The sequence below is a fragment of the Talpa occidentalis genome, unplaced genomic scaffold (genome assembly GCF_014898055.3).
Source record: "Talpa occidentalis isolate TD23 unplaced genomic scaffold, MPIMG_talOcc4v2.1 talOcc4.15, whole genome shotgun sequence".
Lineage (NCBI taxonomy): Eukaryota > Metazoa > Chordata > Mammalia > Eulipotyphla > Talpidae > Talpa > Talpa occidentalis.
Genome location: NW_023601543.1, coordinates 56,226,094 through 56,242,403, shown reverse-complemented (window position 1 = coordinate 56,242,403; position 16,310 = coordinate 56,226,094). Strand labels below are relative to the sequence as shown.

Sequence of the window (16,310 nt, the reverse complement as noted above, 5' to 3'; positions counted from 1 at the left end):
GTATCTTGTAATTCTACTTCTTTAATTTCTGATTCAGTTATGAGGGCTTGATCTCTTTTCTTTATAGGCCTAGCACTTGTCAATTTTGTTTATTTTTTTTTTCAAAGAACCAAGGCTAGGTATCACTGAGCCTTTGGACTTTCTGTTTACTATTTCATTTATTTCTGTTTGGATTTTTATTTCTTTCCTTCTACTGGGTTTTGAATACTTTTGTTCTTTTTCTAGTTCCTTCAGCTGCAGAAATAGATTTTTAATTTGAGATTTTTCTTCTTATTATATGGGCCTCTGTTGCTATTCACTTTCCAAGTAGTGCTACTTTTAGAGCATCCCACAGAGTCTAATAGCTTGTCGCTCCATTTTCATTAGTCTTGAGATCCTTCTTGATCTCTTCCTTACCCAGAAGTTGTTCAGAAGCATTTCGTTTAGTCTTTACATGTTTTGGTATATTCTGGAACTCTTTCTGTGGTTAATTTCTAGCTTCATACCTTTGTGATCTGTGAAGGTGCTTGATATAATTTGTATTTTCATATATTTTCCAAGAAATGTTTTATGTCCCAGTATATGATCTATTCTTGTGAATGTTCCATTTACACTTGGGAAGAAAGTCTATTAATTTCTTTTGCCATGGAAAGCTCTATAAATGTCCATTAAGTCCATCTTTTCCAACATTTCATATAAGGCCTTTATTTCTTTGTTAATTTTCTGCCTGGATGTTTTATCCCTTCATGTCAGTGGTGTGTTGAGGTCTCTTACTATACTTGTATTTTGTTGTTTTATATAACTAGGTGCTACTATGTTAGATATATAGATATTAATAATACTTATATCTTCTTGCTGGATTGTTCCCTTGGTTATTATATATTGTCCATCTTTTTCTTTGATTACCTTTTTTAGTTGAAAGTCTCATTATTCAGATATGAGAATAGAAGTTCCTGATTTTTTAAGATTTATTTTTTATTCCTGCAAGAACTAGGGTGCAGGCCAGAGTTGGGGATGGTGGTGATAGGAGTCACCAGAGACAGAGTGGGAAGGAGAACAGGCAGATCTACTGAAATACAATGCTGAGGGAAGCAGCAGGTGAGACAGCAGATGTCTGCTGCGCCATGTGGATTAGCTCCCTGACTGGGGATTGAACTTATGCTGAAGTGGCTGATGATAGCCTGATAGTACTGAGACTTAACCCCTGTGCCAACTAGGGAGGCCCACTTCCTGACTTTCTTTGTACATTTTTAGCATGTGTGATTTTGCTCCAAGGTATTACATTTAATTTGTTATTATCTTTCAATTTTAAATGGGTCTCTTGTAAACCAAGTATAGATGGGTGAAAAGTTTCACCCACATTCTTAGTCTATATCTTTTAATTGGTGAAATCAGACCATTCACATTTAGGATAATTATTGATATAGACTGTTTATTATCAGTCATTTTGATTTTTGATTATTTTATTTTTCTGTTGTTTCTTTTTCTATTTGTTTCTCTCTGCTCTTTCTGCATGGTGTTCCCTAGTGTTTCTATCAATTTCTTTGTTTCTTCTTGTGTGTGTTTCTATTATGAGTTTTTGATTGTGGTTACCAAAGGGGTTTTGCTTAAATTACTATTTCCTAAGTCCTTAATGAGCTGGTGTTCATCCTCCAACATTTAACTATACAGGTTCTGTCCATTTCTTCCTCCCTTTAATGTTTTCTTGTTGTCTCCTACTGTTCTTGCTCATGCTTCTGGCTTTACATTCCTATTGTCATTTTGCTCAGGATTTTGGGTTTCATGTTTTCTTTTCTTATAGGACTTCTTTCAACAGTTCTTGTAGGACAGTTCCAGTGGTGATAAACTCTGTTAGCTTCTGTTTGTGTGGGGAAGCCTTTTATGTTGTTTTTTTGTTGTTGTTTGTTTGTTTTTGATAATCCAGTTTATTTAGACACCTGATTGTTCAAGAATGTGGTAGGTAGTTCAGTACCCCATCCTTTTCACTGGGATTGTTTGAGAGGTGGTGGGCAACTTTGACCCATTTTCTTAGCAAAGAGGGAAGGTGCTTCAACTCAGAAGCACAGACTGTAGGGAACAGTGTGGGAAGAAAAGGAGAAGGGAACCCTGAGCCAGTCCAAGGGTAGGGGTAAGGAGACTCCAGACAGCAGTAAGTTCAAGGTGATGGTCCTGGATAGCCCCAATCTTCTCACTCTTCCTGCTCTACACTAGAAAGAGGTCACCAACCCTCTAGGTAGGCAGGAGAAAAGGACCTACAGGTTAGGAGATGACAACATTCCCTAGAAAGCCAAAGAGTCAAGGGAGGGGGTATGAAGAGAGGCCTGTGAGAGAAAACTCACTGCTCAGTGGCTCTCAGCAGTAGCAGAGGCACTCATCCATGGCCCCTCCTCAACCCCCCAGGTGGGACCTGTGAAATCTAAAGCTCAGTTCTACTTGGTTGTTTTGCCTCCAGGGCCTGGGGGATGGGTGGGGAGAAGGCAAGACCTGTCTAGAAAGCCTGAACTCTCTGAGAGCCCATGGTAGTGGTGGTTTCAGAAGTCAAATACCTCTAGGTTCCTCGTACCCTTGCCACCTGAACACCAAATGTGGTGGTAATTGCTCTATCCGGAAAAGCCTTTGCTTCATATTTGAATGATAACTTTATAGGATAGAGTATTCTAGGCTGGTAGTACTTTTCTTGTCCCCTCTCTTCTTGCTTGGACAGTGTCTGGGGTGAAATCTGAGGAAAGTCAAATTTGAGTGCCTTTGTAAATTATTTTCTTCCTTGCTTCATGTAAAATTTTTCTTTATCTTTGATTTTCATCATTTAACAGTGTTGTCCTCGGTGGAGGTATTTTTTCATTTAAATGTTTATTTTCTCTGCTTCCTGGACATATATTGTTAATTCCTTCCTTAGGTTTGGATAATTCGCAGTTTCTTGAATAGGGTCTCTGCTCCCTTCACTCTCTTCACATTCTGGGATCCCAATTACTCATAAGTTTCCTCTTCTGAGTCTGATACTTCTCATAGAGTATCCTCATTTTTCCTATCTTGCTTCACTCTATTTTTCTGATTGGGCAGTTTTTACATTTGAGTCTTCTATTTTTGAAATTATTTCTGCTGCCAATTTGATTGTATTTAAAGTGTTTTCTAAACTTGTCTACATTTTGTGCAGAGTCTCTTTTTTTGATCTTTTAATATTTTCAGTCTCTTTGGTGAAGAACATGCTTTGTTCCTGGATTTCCTTTCTAAGATCTTGTACCTGCCTATCTGCCTTTTACTGTCCTTCCAGTAGCTCATTTAGCATTTTTAATATTGTTGTTTTGATGTTTTTGTCTGATAGGTTCTCTACATCTGTATCCTTTGTATTTGTGCCGGAATTTCTGTTCTTATTTTGCTTTTTCATCTTGTGTTCAGATGTTCCTTGCTTCCTAAGCATGTGTATTGTCTCTTTTGCTTTATTTTTTCTTTGTGGTTGGGGCACTAGGGGTTTAGATTTATTTGTTTCTCTTCTTAGTTTGTCTTGTGAGGTGGGGACAGGAGAGGAGTCTGGGGCTTAAGTACTTGATCTGTTTGAGAAATAAAGGTGATCACCTCTACCTGTTTTCCTTTCTCTCCATAGCAAGCTGTGTCCAGTGTTTTAGTTATCTTAACTGCCCACCCCACCTCCTTGCTGCTACTTTCTTCCATTTGTCATGATCTGTGAAACTTGTGTCTCAGGTCTGGACCTCAAGTCCAGACCTCAAGGGAGCTAGGTCTGGACCTCAAGGCTCATGCTGTGATTAAGTTTGGCTTGGCAGGAAGTTGGTACCTGAGTAGGACATGTGCTGCTTGTTGCTACGGCCACCAACAATGGCTGCTGCTGCCCCACCCCCACCACTGCCATGCTGCTTCTGTGGGGATGCAAGATCTGAGCTCTGTTTGTTACTTTTTCAAGGGATTCATGAATTATCTCACAAGTCCTTCTTTCTGCTATTGGGCCCTTTTTGAAGTCAGGCCTGCTGCCTGATGTCCCTTTGATCTTTTTTGGGAGGGGCATCAGGGAGAGCTATCATTGCTGTGCTGGTCCTGTCCTGGCGTTCCCAGTCTCTAGGTTCAGGTTTGCACCTGTGGAGGTTACACTGCTCCTGGTAGGTAGACCCGAGCCTATGAGTGATCAAAGTTTATCCATAGAAATTTCACAGTGCCCCAGGGGCCTCACATAGTGACTTGGGTGGCCAGCAGACCCCAGCCATCGGGGCTATCTACTCTCCCAGTCGCATTCCACTTCACTTCCTCTCACTCCTTCCCCTCAGTAGCCGCCAACTTTTGTTCCCAAATCTCCATGGGAAAGTCCTGTGTCTTCCTTTGAGTAAATTTTTTTTTAATAGTAGTTTTTAGGGAAGAGCATGATCCCAACCTCTCTAATCTACCATGTTGGGGGTTAAGAAGAGAAACTTCCACCTGTGAAGTCAGTGAGATGTCCCATGAATGCAAAGATCAACCACTTGCTCAACTTCATTCATAAAGCCTTAAGGAGTTTCTACTCTTTCTCCTATCTTTGGAGTGATGTTTACTGGCACCACTATTTCAGTTGTTAACAGAGGAATTAACATTCTCTCTGCCAGTTGATGAAGAGCCAGTGCCTCAATTTTGTCCCTGGCACCTCCTCTGGGACAATATAGCAACTGAAGCAAGTAATGTCTGTCCTAGCAGGAAACCCCCAGGACTCTGTTCTAGTTCTGTCACTGACAGCTCTTCTGATTGGTCTGTGGTCATTTGTTACCACTTGTCAAATGTTTTGAATCAGTCCTGGGGCGGATATTTGGTGGGGAGGATAGTCAGTGGAGAGGTACAGGAAAATATCTCCCCAATTCTGGCCTGAGACTTCCAATGTTAGTCTGATCACATTACCTTTTCCAATGGATCGGGGAGAGGAGGGAGAGCATGCCAAGATGTTAAGTGCCTTAGTATTTTCTTTCCCTTTATGTCAATTTCTTGCTCTCTATCCCAATTTGCTTTGCCTTTATGACCATTAATTTTTTAATTTCCCTCTTGCCCCACTCCACTGCTTTTCATGATGGCTAAAGAGCACAACCTGAGCATCTCAGCTGCTTGGCAGTGATTTGGCAGTGATTTGGCTAAAAGCACCAGGCTGGAATTGTCTTGCAAATTTCCAGCCTCACTAAAAGGAAGTGTCTTCTACCTGTTTTTTAATTCTAGGTCTTTATCAGGAGGAAAAGTAGCTGGTTTGACTATTCTTCCCCCCTCTTTCCCAACTCTGTTGTACTTTCGGGGTGCTAATGGAACCACCCATCATTTTTGTTGTTGCATGTCTCAAAATTGATTTTACACTCATCACTACTTCAAAATTAAGGTAGCTATTAGATGGGGGAAGGAAGTAGAGAGGGCATTGGTACAGAAGGTTTGGTGGAGGGTGAGTAGAACATGGGACATATGGAGGAGTCAAAATGCTACACCAAAATTATAATAATAAAAAATAAAAACAAAAGAGATAGCAATTAGACCTGAATCTTGTTATTTAGTGCTTTATTAAAGAAGCATGTCTAATTTTGTGTGTGTGTGTGTATGTATACATTTGGTTTTATTGTAACAAAGCAAATTGTACACTTTTAAAGCTTTTAACTGTTTAAAACTGAGCATCATATTTCCAGTGAAACAAAAAGATGATTTAAAAATAAACAGGAACAAAATTATACAGAGAATGTTGATTCCAAATGAGATCCTACAGGTTCTGCTGATTCTCTCATAGGGTGGCAGAGCTCAAGTTGTCATTAGGAGATAATTTTATTTTAAGTGTCATCTTTTTTTTTTTTGATGAAACGTTTTATTGGGGACATTCATGCAACACCAGTGTCCACATGCATTGATTTATTTCTTGTCAAAACATTAGCTTGCCAACACATAGTCACAGGCTTCTCTGGATTAAGTTGTATTTAAACACTTTAGAAAAATAACCATTTTCCTTAAAATTCTTCTGGGAAGGAAATGCTAAATATGGGGTAATCACCTACTGATGTCAATTTTGACACCCACATTGAACTACATATTGTACATTTCATGGTTGTGTTGATTTAAAGAGGAGAGTCTGGAATATTGAGACCCCTTTATTTATAGAGAGCTTAAAGAGACCAAAGCACATTCCTTAAAATCACCCTCAACTGAAAAACGCAAGTGTGATTAGTTTCATTTGTTTTTACAAAATGTGTCTAAGTGTCATCTTAAACTGCAAGGATGTGCGTTAAACATCACAATGAAACATGCCAAAGAAGAAGACAAGTCAAAATTCTCCCTCAACCCACCCAGAGATCTCAAACCCACCCTTTTGCTGACCTCCTGTAAAACCCTAGTTTTGTGTGTTTTTTTTTTTTTTCAAACATGAGAAAGTAGACACATACACGTCGGGAAATGCTAACTGTCCATATTCACATAGAGACAGTGTCATCTTGGAACCCAATAACAGAGAAGGGAGGAAGCAGGCTGGAATTCTGGGCTCCACTACACCCAGCACCCGCCAGCTCCCAGCAGAGCTTGGGGGCACGGGCCTTTTCTTTCCCCCACGGAACTTCCCCATAAAGTTTTGAGACAAGAGGGGATGAAAGTGAATTTGGAAAAGAAAAGAGTAGAGACTGTTGTCCCACTACATCCTGCTCAAGGTATCCCCCAAAATAAGTTGAAAACCATAGTGTAAAGGAGAGAAGAGAGACCTCAAAAACAGGGCAACTGAGCACAAGGGGGAACAAGACCAACTTGCTCCCAGGGACTGGAGAAAATTGAAAAAGGTTGGAAGCCATCAGTGTCCATTAGTGTCCTTTATTCTCCGCTCTTCCTCCCCGCATCACCATCTTCATCTTCACCCCCACCCCCTTCTTCATCACTGTCTTCCAACCCTTCATCACCATCTTCATCTTCTCCTCCCCGTTCTTCACCACCCATGTCAGGAAGCAAGTAGCGCTTAATGGGTTTGGTGACACCTCAGCTCTGTTGCCTTCTCCTCACTCGGGAATGGCCAGTAACCCCACAAAGGAGCTCTCTCCCCTGCTGTCTCTTCCCGCTGGCTGCATTCTGTTTGATGGGAACAATTCATCAAATCCTTTCCAGATTGCCATTTGATTTCAGTGGACTTTCAAGATGGATTCACCACTCTCATGCAGATGGAATTATTTGGAGAGAACTTTATTTTCGAAGTAAGGTTCTTCATCAAAATAAAAATCTATTCTGTAACCCAATTAAATATCTTCAAATTCTGTCTCGTCAACTCTTGGCAAATAAATCAGGCCCCTCTTCAATCTCCTCCCTGAGCAGTGCTGACAGTTGTGAAATGTTGACAAATGTTACCCCCAAATTTGGGACTTTGGCAATCAATTCCTATCTCTTTTGAAAAAATGGTTGGCAGAGTTATACTTCTATTCAACTTTTATAGTCTCCTCACTGGCTTGTTTATTTTTATTTTATTATATATATATATTTTACATCATTTTTCATTTTTGTACAATGTATGCATTTTCTTCTCAGTTATAGTCCCCATGAAATTCCCACCACCCATTCACCCGTGAACCATCATCATGGTCCCTTGTGCTCTTCCCTTCCCTGTTTTGATCCTACTCCCTTCTCCCCGCCTGCAGTATGTCTCTGGTTTATAGTTGCCTTATGATTTTTTTAAAAGATTTATTTTTATTTATGCATACAAGAACTGGGGTGTAGGCCAGAGGTGTGGTGGGTGAGAGGATTCACCAGAGACAGAGTGGGGAGCAGGACAGGTAGATCTACTGAAATTCACTGCTGAGGGGAGCAGCAGACAAGTTAGGAGAGGTCTGCTGTGCCATGTGGGTCAGCTCCCTGGCCGGGGATCAAACTCATGCTGCAGTGGCTGGTGATAGCTTAGTAGCGCTCAGACTTAACCCCTGCGCCACCAGGGAGCCCCACACTGGCTTGTTTATTAAGTCTCTTTTATTTTGTACTTCAAGAATACATTCAATTGCTTCTTGCTGCTCTTTTTCTCTCTTTTTTATTTTTTTTAATTTTTATATCATTGTCTATTTTTAAACAATATTTGCTTCCCCCCAATCCCCTCAAGTGTAAGTTCTCCTCCACAATGTCCTTGTGGTTGGAGTTGAACTCCTTTGTATTGGTTTTGGCCCAGGTGCCTACGAGTTTCTGCTCCCCTGTAGGTGGTAGGGAAGACCTGGGTCCAGCTACCTCCTCCCAGAGTTTGCTCACTGGCCCAACCCCCACCTCCCCCTTGGGTCTGAGGAGGGAGGGCTGGGCTAGCTGCAGGCACAGGCCCTGGCTTCCACTTACCTAGGACAGGCAGCAGAGGCTGTGAAGGCACTGTGGCTGCCTCACACGGGCTGGTGCTTTTTTTTTAATTTGTTCATGTATGTATATTTTACATCAGTGTTCATTTTTAAATAATGTTTGCTTTTTTTTCCCCCCTCAGGTGTAGCCCCCATAGAATTTCCTTCACCAATTCACCAGTGTGCCATCACCATAGTCCCCTGTGCTCCTCCCTCCCTCCTCCGATCCCCGTTCCCCGCAGGATGTCTCTGGTTTATAATTGTCTATTTGTTTTTGTTTTGTTCTGTTTTGTATCATTATTTTTTCTCCTCATGTCTTATTTGGTTCCCCTATATTCCTCCTATAAGTGAAACCATCCGATATTTTTCTTTTTCTTTCTGACTTATTTCAATGAGCATAATTCCTTCTAGCTCCATCCATGTTGCTGCAAATGGCATGAGTTTATATTTTTTGATTGCTGAATAGTATTCCATTCCATAGTATTCCATTCCACATCTTCTTGATCCGTGCTGGTGCTTTGTGCTCTAGCTGGCTGGTGGCTCTCCAGAGTGGGCTGCACCACCATTGCTGCCTCGGGGTGGGTGGGTGGTGGTGGTGGGCAGCAGCCAAAAGTCTAGTTCTTTATCAATAACTTGTTTATACATTTGATGACTCTATCTAGTTCAATATAATTTGCTTGGGTCTCCCCGGTAGCACAGTGGGTTGAGTGCAACCACTGCAGCACGGGTTCAATTCCCGGCCAGCCAGGGAGATACCCACATGGTGCGGCAGACCTCTCCTGTCTTGTCCACTGCTCCCCTCAGCAGTGCTTTTGGTCAGTCTGCCTGTTCTGCTCCCAGCTCTGTCTCTGGTGAATCTTCTCACCCTCCCAAGCCTCTGGCCTGTACCCCAGCTCTTGTATTAATAAATAAATCTTTAAATATATATATGTGTATATATATCTATCTAATATATATATTATATATATAATATATTATATATATATTAATATATATAATTTGGGAACATTTTCATCGCCCCTGAAAGAAACTCCATACCCATTAGCAGTCAATCCCTATTATCTTGTTCTGCCCTCAACCCCCAACCCTACACAAGGACTAATTTACTTTGTCTCTAGAGATTTGCCTGTTTTGTATATTTCATATAAGTTAAGTCATATAATGGGTGTCCTTTAATGTTCGGCCTTTTTCACTTAGGGTAATGTTTCCAAGGTTCCTCCATGTTGCAGCATATGTCAGTAGTGTCCTTCCTTTTGTTCCTGAAAAATTTTCCACTGTGTGGATATATCACATTTTGTTTGTTCAGTCATCAGCCAGTGATAATTTGGATTGTCTCCTTTTTGTGGATATTATGAATAATTCTCCAGTGAACACCCATGTATAAGTTTTTGTGTGGATATATGTTTTCATTTCTCTTGGGTATATACTTGCATACATACCTTGCACCATTTTGTATTCCCAGCAGTGTATGAGGGTTCTAATTTCTTCACATTCTCTCCAACAATTGTTATTATTTGTCATTTTATTATAGCCATTCTAGTGTGTACAAAGTGCTATCTCACTGTGCTTTTGATTTGCATTTCCCTGATGGTTCGTGATATTGTAACTTTTTTTTCATGTGCTTATTCATCATTTGTATATCTGTATTGGAGAGATGTCTCTTCAAAGTCTTTGCCTGTTTTTAATTGGGTTGTCTCTTTACTACTGAGTGATAAGAGTTCTTTATATATTCTGGATCTTATATGTTATTTGCAAATATTTTCTCTGATTCTGTGGATTATCTTTTTTAAAATTTTATTATTTTATTAGTTTCAGTTTTTTTCATCTACAGTTGTAGATTAATACCACATATTATCACATAATATGTATATAGGCAATGTTTATTATTGTAGAATTTAAGAAAAGGATTAGAAGTAAAAATTAAACCTTTTGATGGGGCCTCCCTGGTGGCTCAGGGGGTTAAGACGCAGCACTATAAAGTAATCCACAGCCACTGAAGCACGAGTTTGATCCCCGGCTGGGGATGTGACCCACATGGCCCAGCAGACCTCTCCTGTCTCACCCGCTGCTCCCCTCAGCAGTGTATTTCAGTCAGTCCACCTGTTCTGCTCTCCACTATCTCTGGTGAATCCTCTCACCTCCCACTCTTCTGGCCTGTACCCCAATTCTTGTATGGATAAATATATCTTAAAAAATAAACCTTTTGACACTCTGGGGAACAACCTTAAGTTTTGGAATTTGAAATTCTTCAGCATACTTGAGAAAAACTTGGGTCTACATGATTTATGATCTTAAAATTTTCTGTGGATTAACAGTTTACTTTCTTAATAGTATTATTTGAAGTATAAAGATTTTTACTTTCAATGAAGTCTGTTTTGGGGGATGTTTTTCCTTTTGGTGTCACATCTAAGAAACCATTGCCTAACCCAAGGACATGAAGATTTATCTCCATGTTTTCTTCTCAAGTTTTATAGTTTTAGCTCTTATATTATTAAATCAATTTTGAATTTTTATATGGCGTGATATCCAATTTCATTTTCTTGCATGTGGATATCCAGTTGTTCCAGCACCATTCATTGAGAACACTGCTTTCTCCACTTGTCTTGGCATCCTTGTTGAACATTAACTATACATGTGAGAGCTTATTTCCAGACTTTCAATTGTATTCTCATATTTAAGTGTGTATGTGTTTGCTATGTTCAAATATATATGTAACATTTATCTATTGTCTATCCTTAACCTGGTACCATGCCGATTTGAATACTGTAGCTTTGTAGTAAGTTCTGAAATCAGGAAATGTGAGTTTTCCAGTGTTTGTTCCTCTTTTTCAAGATTTTTTTTTTCTTTTGGCCATTCTGGGTCCCTTACATTTCCGTAAGATTTTTTAATATGGGCTTGTCAGTTTGTGGAAAAAAAAATTGGGATTTAGGAAATCCAGGTTCTTACCCTGGTGTGGCATTTTGTAGAATCCTAGTCTAGCCTTGGTTGTCTTACCTACTAAATGTGATTAATAACTGGTTCCTCCAGGGTCACTGATAGACAGAAACTCAACTATTTTCAGTCCCAGCTTTAACCAATTTTGTATCAGAGAAGAAAAGTTCTTCCACTTCAGAACCTTCTGGAGGGGAGAGGAGTATGCAATGTATGTGTTAGGGGGCAGATTATAAAAATCTTCAGGGTGCTTTTACTTTTAGGTATCTGTTTAGCAGCCTGGGATGTACTCCTCCACTTTACCTCCTCAGTATCTAATTCATTTCACTAAAATCTGGATCCTGAGAATTGGCTCCTAGAACAATTACAGCGGCAAGTATTTCCCCACAGGATTGTCCTGAGCTTCAGCTAACTTTTGGAACATCTTGTGGCAATCCTTTTAGTGTTGTGATCAGCCTAATGGAGATTCATGGTGTTGTGCTGCTGCTGTTCTCCCTCACCTGCCATTCCTACATGCATATGGCTTTTGTAGAGCTGGACGAGCACCCAAGCCCACCTTCCCCCAATTTCCACCACCACTCAATGCCCCCCATGCTGAGGTAAGTGATGAGACACTGGTGTTCATTATGTTTATCCATTTATTAAAATATTTTAAGAAGCAAAACTTTATTAACTTTGAGGACTGGTGTTCCATTTTTGCGGGGAGGAGGAATAGGCACACTTCGTGGACCTTTTCTTTCTGCTTTTACCCCGTAACTGCCCCAGTTTCCTCCCCCAACCAGCCCCTGGCCCAGCTGCTTGTTTGCAGGGACCTCTGAGGAAACAAACAAGAACAAGAACAAAAAACAATCAACAACATGGATTACAGATTAACAGACAAATAGACAAATGCAATTCCACAAACCATATAGCCAATCAAGGTCTTTTATGGGATGCAATGGCACTAATGGGTTTGGTTGCTTTGGTATTAGTTTCTATCTCTTACGAAACTAAAATTCTTCTACTTGTGTCCTGAATGTTTTTCCTTCCACTGTTTCTTCTGATCAACCTTTAACCTTCTCTATTACATTGAAAATCTTTTTTCTTCCCCTCTCCTTTTTGGACACAATAGGGTCTTCTTGGAGGGGAGAACTGACAGCTGTTGTCCTGTAGTATTGACACCAGAAGCAGTTGGTGGTGGTACAAATCTATTGAAATTCCCCTTCCCCACTGTTCTTTCAGCCAGGAATTGCTCACTTAATTCCACAGAAAGTGCTACCAAAGATACAACCAAACCCCAGAGCTTTGCCTCTTAATGGCATCTCTGAACATAACTGAGGTGGGTATTTGGTGTCTGGTTCCACCACACTATTAATTATATCACTGCAAATAGTTAACCATCAAGTTATGAAAGGAATTTAGGCTTCCAGAGGCTAAGCCAATTCTTTCAAGACATACCACTTCTCACTTTGTTTCCAAGCTGGTATATGCAAGAGCAGGTGCTCAGCAAGCCGTCTTCCTTTTGGGGAAGCAACTGGTAACTAAGCAATTTAGGAGGTGACCAAGTGTTTTAACAAGTCACACCTGCTCCTGGGCCTCAGTAGTTGTCATTTCTCTTCCATGAGTGGACTTTAGCCCCAAATCCTAGTAGTTTCCTTCGATATTCTGACTCAGGGTGGGAGGACAGAGTGGGTGTAAGGGAATAAAGATGGTACAACAGAACAACAGAATCATTACAATACACAAATGTATAGTAATTCAGCAAAATAAGCACAAGAGATGGAGTCCTATCACAGTTTACTATCATTGGTGATAAAAATAACTACAAGACATAGTCCTGCTTAGGCACTGCCAAGATAAGGCTACCCTCTCCCAGGACTTACTTCTGTTTCCTTAAATTTGTCCATCTGGCAATTTTCCATGTTGGAAAAGGCCCTTGGTTCCCAACTCTGTGAGTGAGTGTGTGCAGGTGTTAATGTGTGCAACTGCAGAGGTGGCAAGCTGGCGAGCTGGGCTGCAATGGTGACCTTGCTGATTTGATCTAATACCTCCTCCTGGGAAGAAAGAGTGATGCAGATAAAGCTAAAGACACAGCAATGGTACACTCTCCACTCAAATATGTACAGTAAGTTAACATATTCTGATGCTTAAATAAGTTTTAAATGTTTTCTCTCATCCTTTTCCATTAACTTTCTTCTCTGGTTGTAGAGCTAGTGCTTTTGTTTGTTTGGCACAGCAATCAGACATTTGGGGACAATCCCCTTGTTAGAATTTTTCTCCTCACCCCTGCAGAGGTGGAACACAGGTGGCTGGTTTAAGTGGTCTAGGCTGGTGGAGTTCCAGAGCTGAGAACCAGTGTTTGGAGTCTGAATTGTGCACCTTGATGAACCATTCACTGGACTGAGTCAGGTAATTGAGCACGCTATGTTTGAGAAGTGGGGAAAGGCCAGTTTTCTGGCTTTCTTTTGATAAGTGGGAAGGGTCACTTACCCAGAAAGGTCTCAGTTGAGGGTGGAGTGGGGATGCAAGGCAAACCAGAGAGAAGCTCTCTGGAAACTGGAATTTGTTTCAATTTGACTGGGAGCAATTATTTTAAAAATGGGGATTGGTATTTGGAGCAATTTTAGACTAGTTGATTTTCATGAGAATTTTGGAAGAAGAACCATGGGAGAAGCAGAAGCTGTTAGATTTTCCCAGGCTCATGTTCTGGTCACTTTGCCCCTCTGTACTCTAGAGGAAGGGACAAGATAGAGATTCGAAGGTGACCTGGGAACTGACCCAACTGCCTATTCAGAAGATGCAGGCCAAGATGGAGCTTGTGGGGAAGGGCCTAGGCTATGACTTGGTTGACAGGCAGTCCCTAGCTTAGGTATCTAAGACACAGAGCTCGACGCTCCACGTGGTTTTTCACTGGGGGGAGGGGACAGCACAGGTTAGGGCAGTTGCTGATGTAAAATTCAGGACAGACAGAGCAAAAATGGCAGCATGCCAGCTTAGTCCCCTTCTCCAGGGCATTGGTGTTTTTATTCACCTTTCTATGGGCTGGCTCAGAATTTTAAGGGGGTGTCAGAGTAAGCTGGGTATAGGTAGAGTCCAGCTACTTCTAAGACACTGAAAATGCACCAAAAGATTAGAAGCTCCACCAAGAACTAGGGCAGTTGGTAGAGGTGTATGTGTGTGTGTTGGGTAGTAGGGATGGGGGACAAGATCTGGGTGGGGAGGGATTCCTGGATTAGCACAATAAATTATAGGGTCACTTAGAGGTCGAGTTGTCTTTTCAGTTCCATATATACATATACATATATATATATACGTATACATATATAATATATACACACACATCTTTATGTCTCTATACATAATCTATACTGCAGCACAGTGGTGACACCATTAAAATATCCAGTGAGAATGCAGGCAAACACTCCATGAGGCAAGCAGGCTAGTGTCAAGGTAGTATGAAGGGGCCTATGTGGTTGCCGTAGGGGTGAGTTCTAGTGAATTAGCTCACCCAGCCACCCGAGCACCTGGACATGTGTAAAGACATACATGTACACATGGAAAAACACAAAAGGTTTGCAGCAAGAGAAAGCAGTCACTGTGTCCACAACAGAGACCTCACACGGTCATTGTAATAGGTGAGTGGAAAAGCCCCCCAGGCCTAGTTCTCGTCTTCATAATTCAGCTAGAAGAGACATCCTGAAGTTGCAACTGGCTGGGATTGGGGGAGAAACGACCGAGCCTGGCTGTCCTCACCCCTCTCCTCATCTCCCTGAGAATATTTTTCACTCATTCCCTAGCATCAACAGTTTCTCTGCCAGTCAGAGAAAACCATTTCCAAACTCCCTGAAGAGATGAACTTGAATTCCCTTGAATCTTTTGTAGAACACAGGCCATTCATAAGAGCATATCCCAATTAAATACTGAAGTTGCTCCAGAGGCACAAAGAGGAGAAATGAACAAGACAACTCAGAACAAGAATCTTTGGCCAATGAGAAAATGCAATCCTCTAAGAAGACCTGATTGAGTCCAGGAAAAATGTATTAGTATAAAGAACTGGAGGGTTTTTCTTGGTGGTGCTCATGTTTGTTCTGGAACAATTTAGTCTAGCCTGTATTGAGGTTTGTAGTAGAATGCTAAATGTTGTGAGTTCTCCTTCCAGTTTTCAAGACTACAGTTGAGATCTTGATGATGTTGGAGGATCATCATCTTTTTCTTTGTCTTCACGACTTCTACGATGCCACAAATTTCCTTCAGAGAAAAAAACACAAGGAGAGTAGTAAGGTTAGCACATTGTGGGATGCCTAAATGCATGGGCTCTCAAGAGCAGAGTCTGCCAGTTGATAGGTTGGTTGGTTCCTGTTGTACCTACTGTCTCTGAAGCAGCCAAGGAAGCAAGCTAGCACCAAGTTGAGCGAAATGCAAATGAGATGGGTTCTCAGAGCCTGACGAGTCCTGGAGCTGCTACTGACCCCTTCAGAGTCTTACGGAAGACTCTTTTTAAACACCATGGCCACCCAACTCACAGAGTCTTGGGCAATCAAACCACTTTGATCAAACCTGAGAACACACAGGAGATCCTTGGCATCTATACAAGCTCTCAGTTCCTTGAGACCAAAACAAATTGCCCCTCTAAATCCCTCTCCCATCATGTCCAGTGTCCCTGTATCTCTCCAGCTTCCAGACTGTCTAGGCCCAAAATTTAAGTGAGACCATTAATATCAGAATTGGCATAACTGAAAACTCTAAGAGAACCTTCTTTTGAGCCCCACTGATATATCAGTAATATGTTCAAATTCAATTATGAAGAAGGGATGGAACTGACATTCAAATAATGAAACAGAGACTTTGCATTTCCACGAATTTGCTCTAACAGATCTGGGATAAAAGTTTTTATCACAAAGCCTGTTCCTGACCATATAGGTGCCCAGCACTGACAGTCCCAAACCATCTCAAATCACACTGCTTTCTGGAGCAGGTCTAAGAGCTGGAAGAGAGATCTAAATATGACAATTTTGCCAAACTTTATCAACTGAGGACAGGAATGAGTCAAGCAGAAAAGTGACCGCCTCTTCTCAGTTTTCTCTTCAGCTGTCTGCATCACGGATCGCACACAGCAAGGCTCCTCCTCAGGTATTCTCCTGTCCA

The 16,310-nt window shown here is 41.1% G+C and overlaps 1 protein-coding gene and 1 pseudogene across 1 annotated transcript in view; both read right to left on the bottom strand.

Annotated features, from left to right (window-relative positions):
- Positions 1 to 6,748: 6,748 nt before the first annotated feature.
- Positions 6,749 to 14,697, bottom strand: LOC119245666 (protein SET-like; annotated as a pseudogene).
- Positions 11,826 to 16,310, bottom strand: part of DGKK (diacylglycerol kinase kappa) — a 149,247-nt gene continuing 144,762 nt past the window's right edge. The window contains exon 28 of the mRNA XM_037511669.2: positions 11,826 to 15,413. Within this exon, the coding sequence (XP_037367566.1) occupies positions 15,334 to 15,413 (80 nt within the window). The 3' untranslated portion in view covers positions 11,826 to 15,333. The remainder of the gene's footprint in view (positions 15,414 to 16,310) is intronic.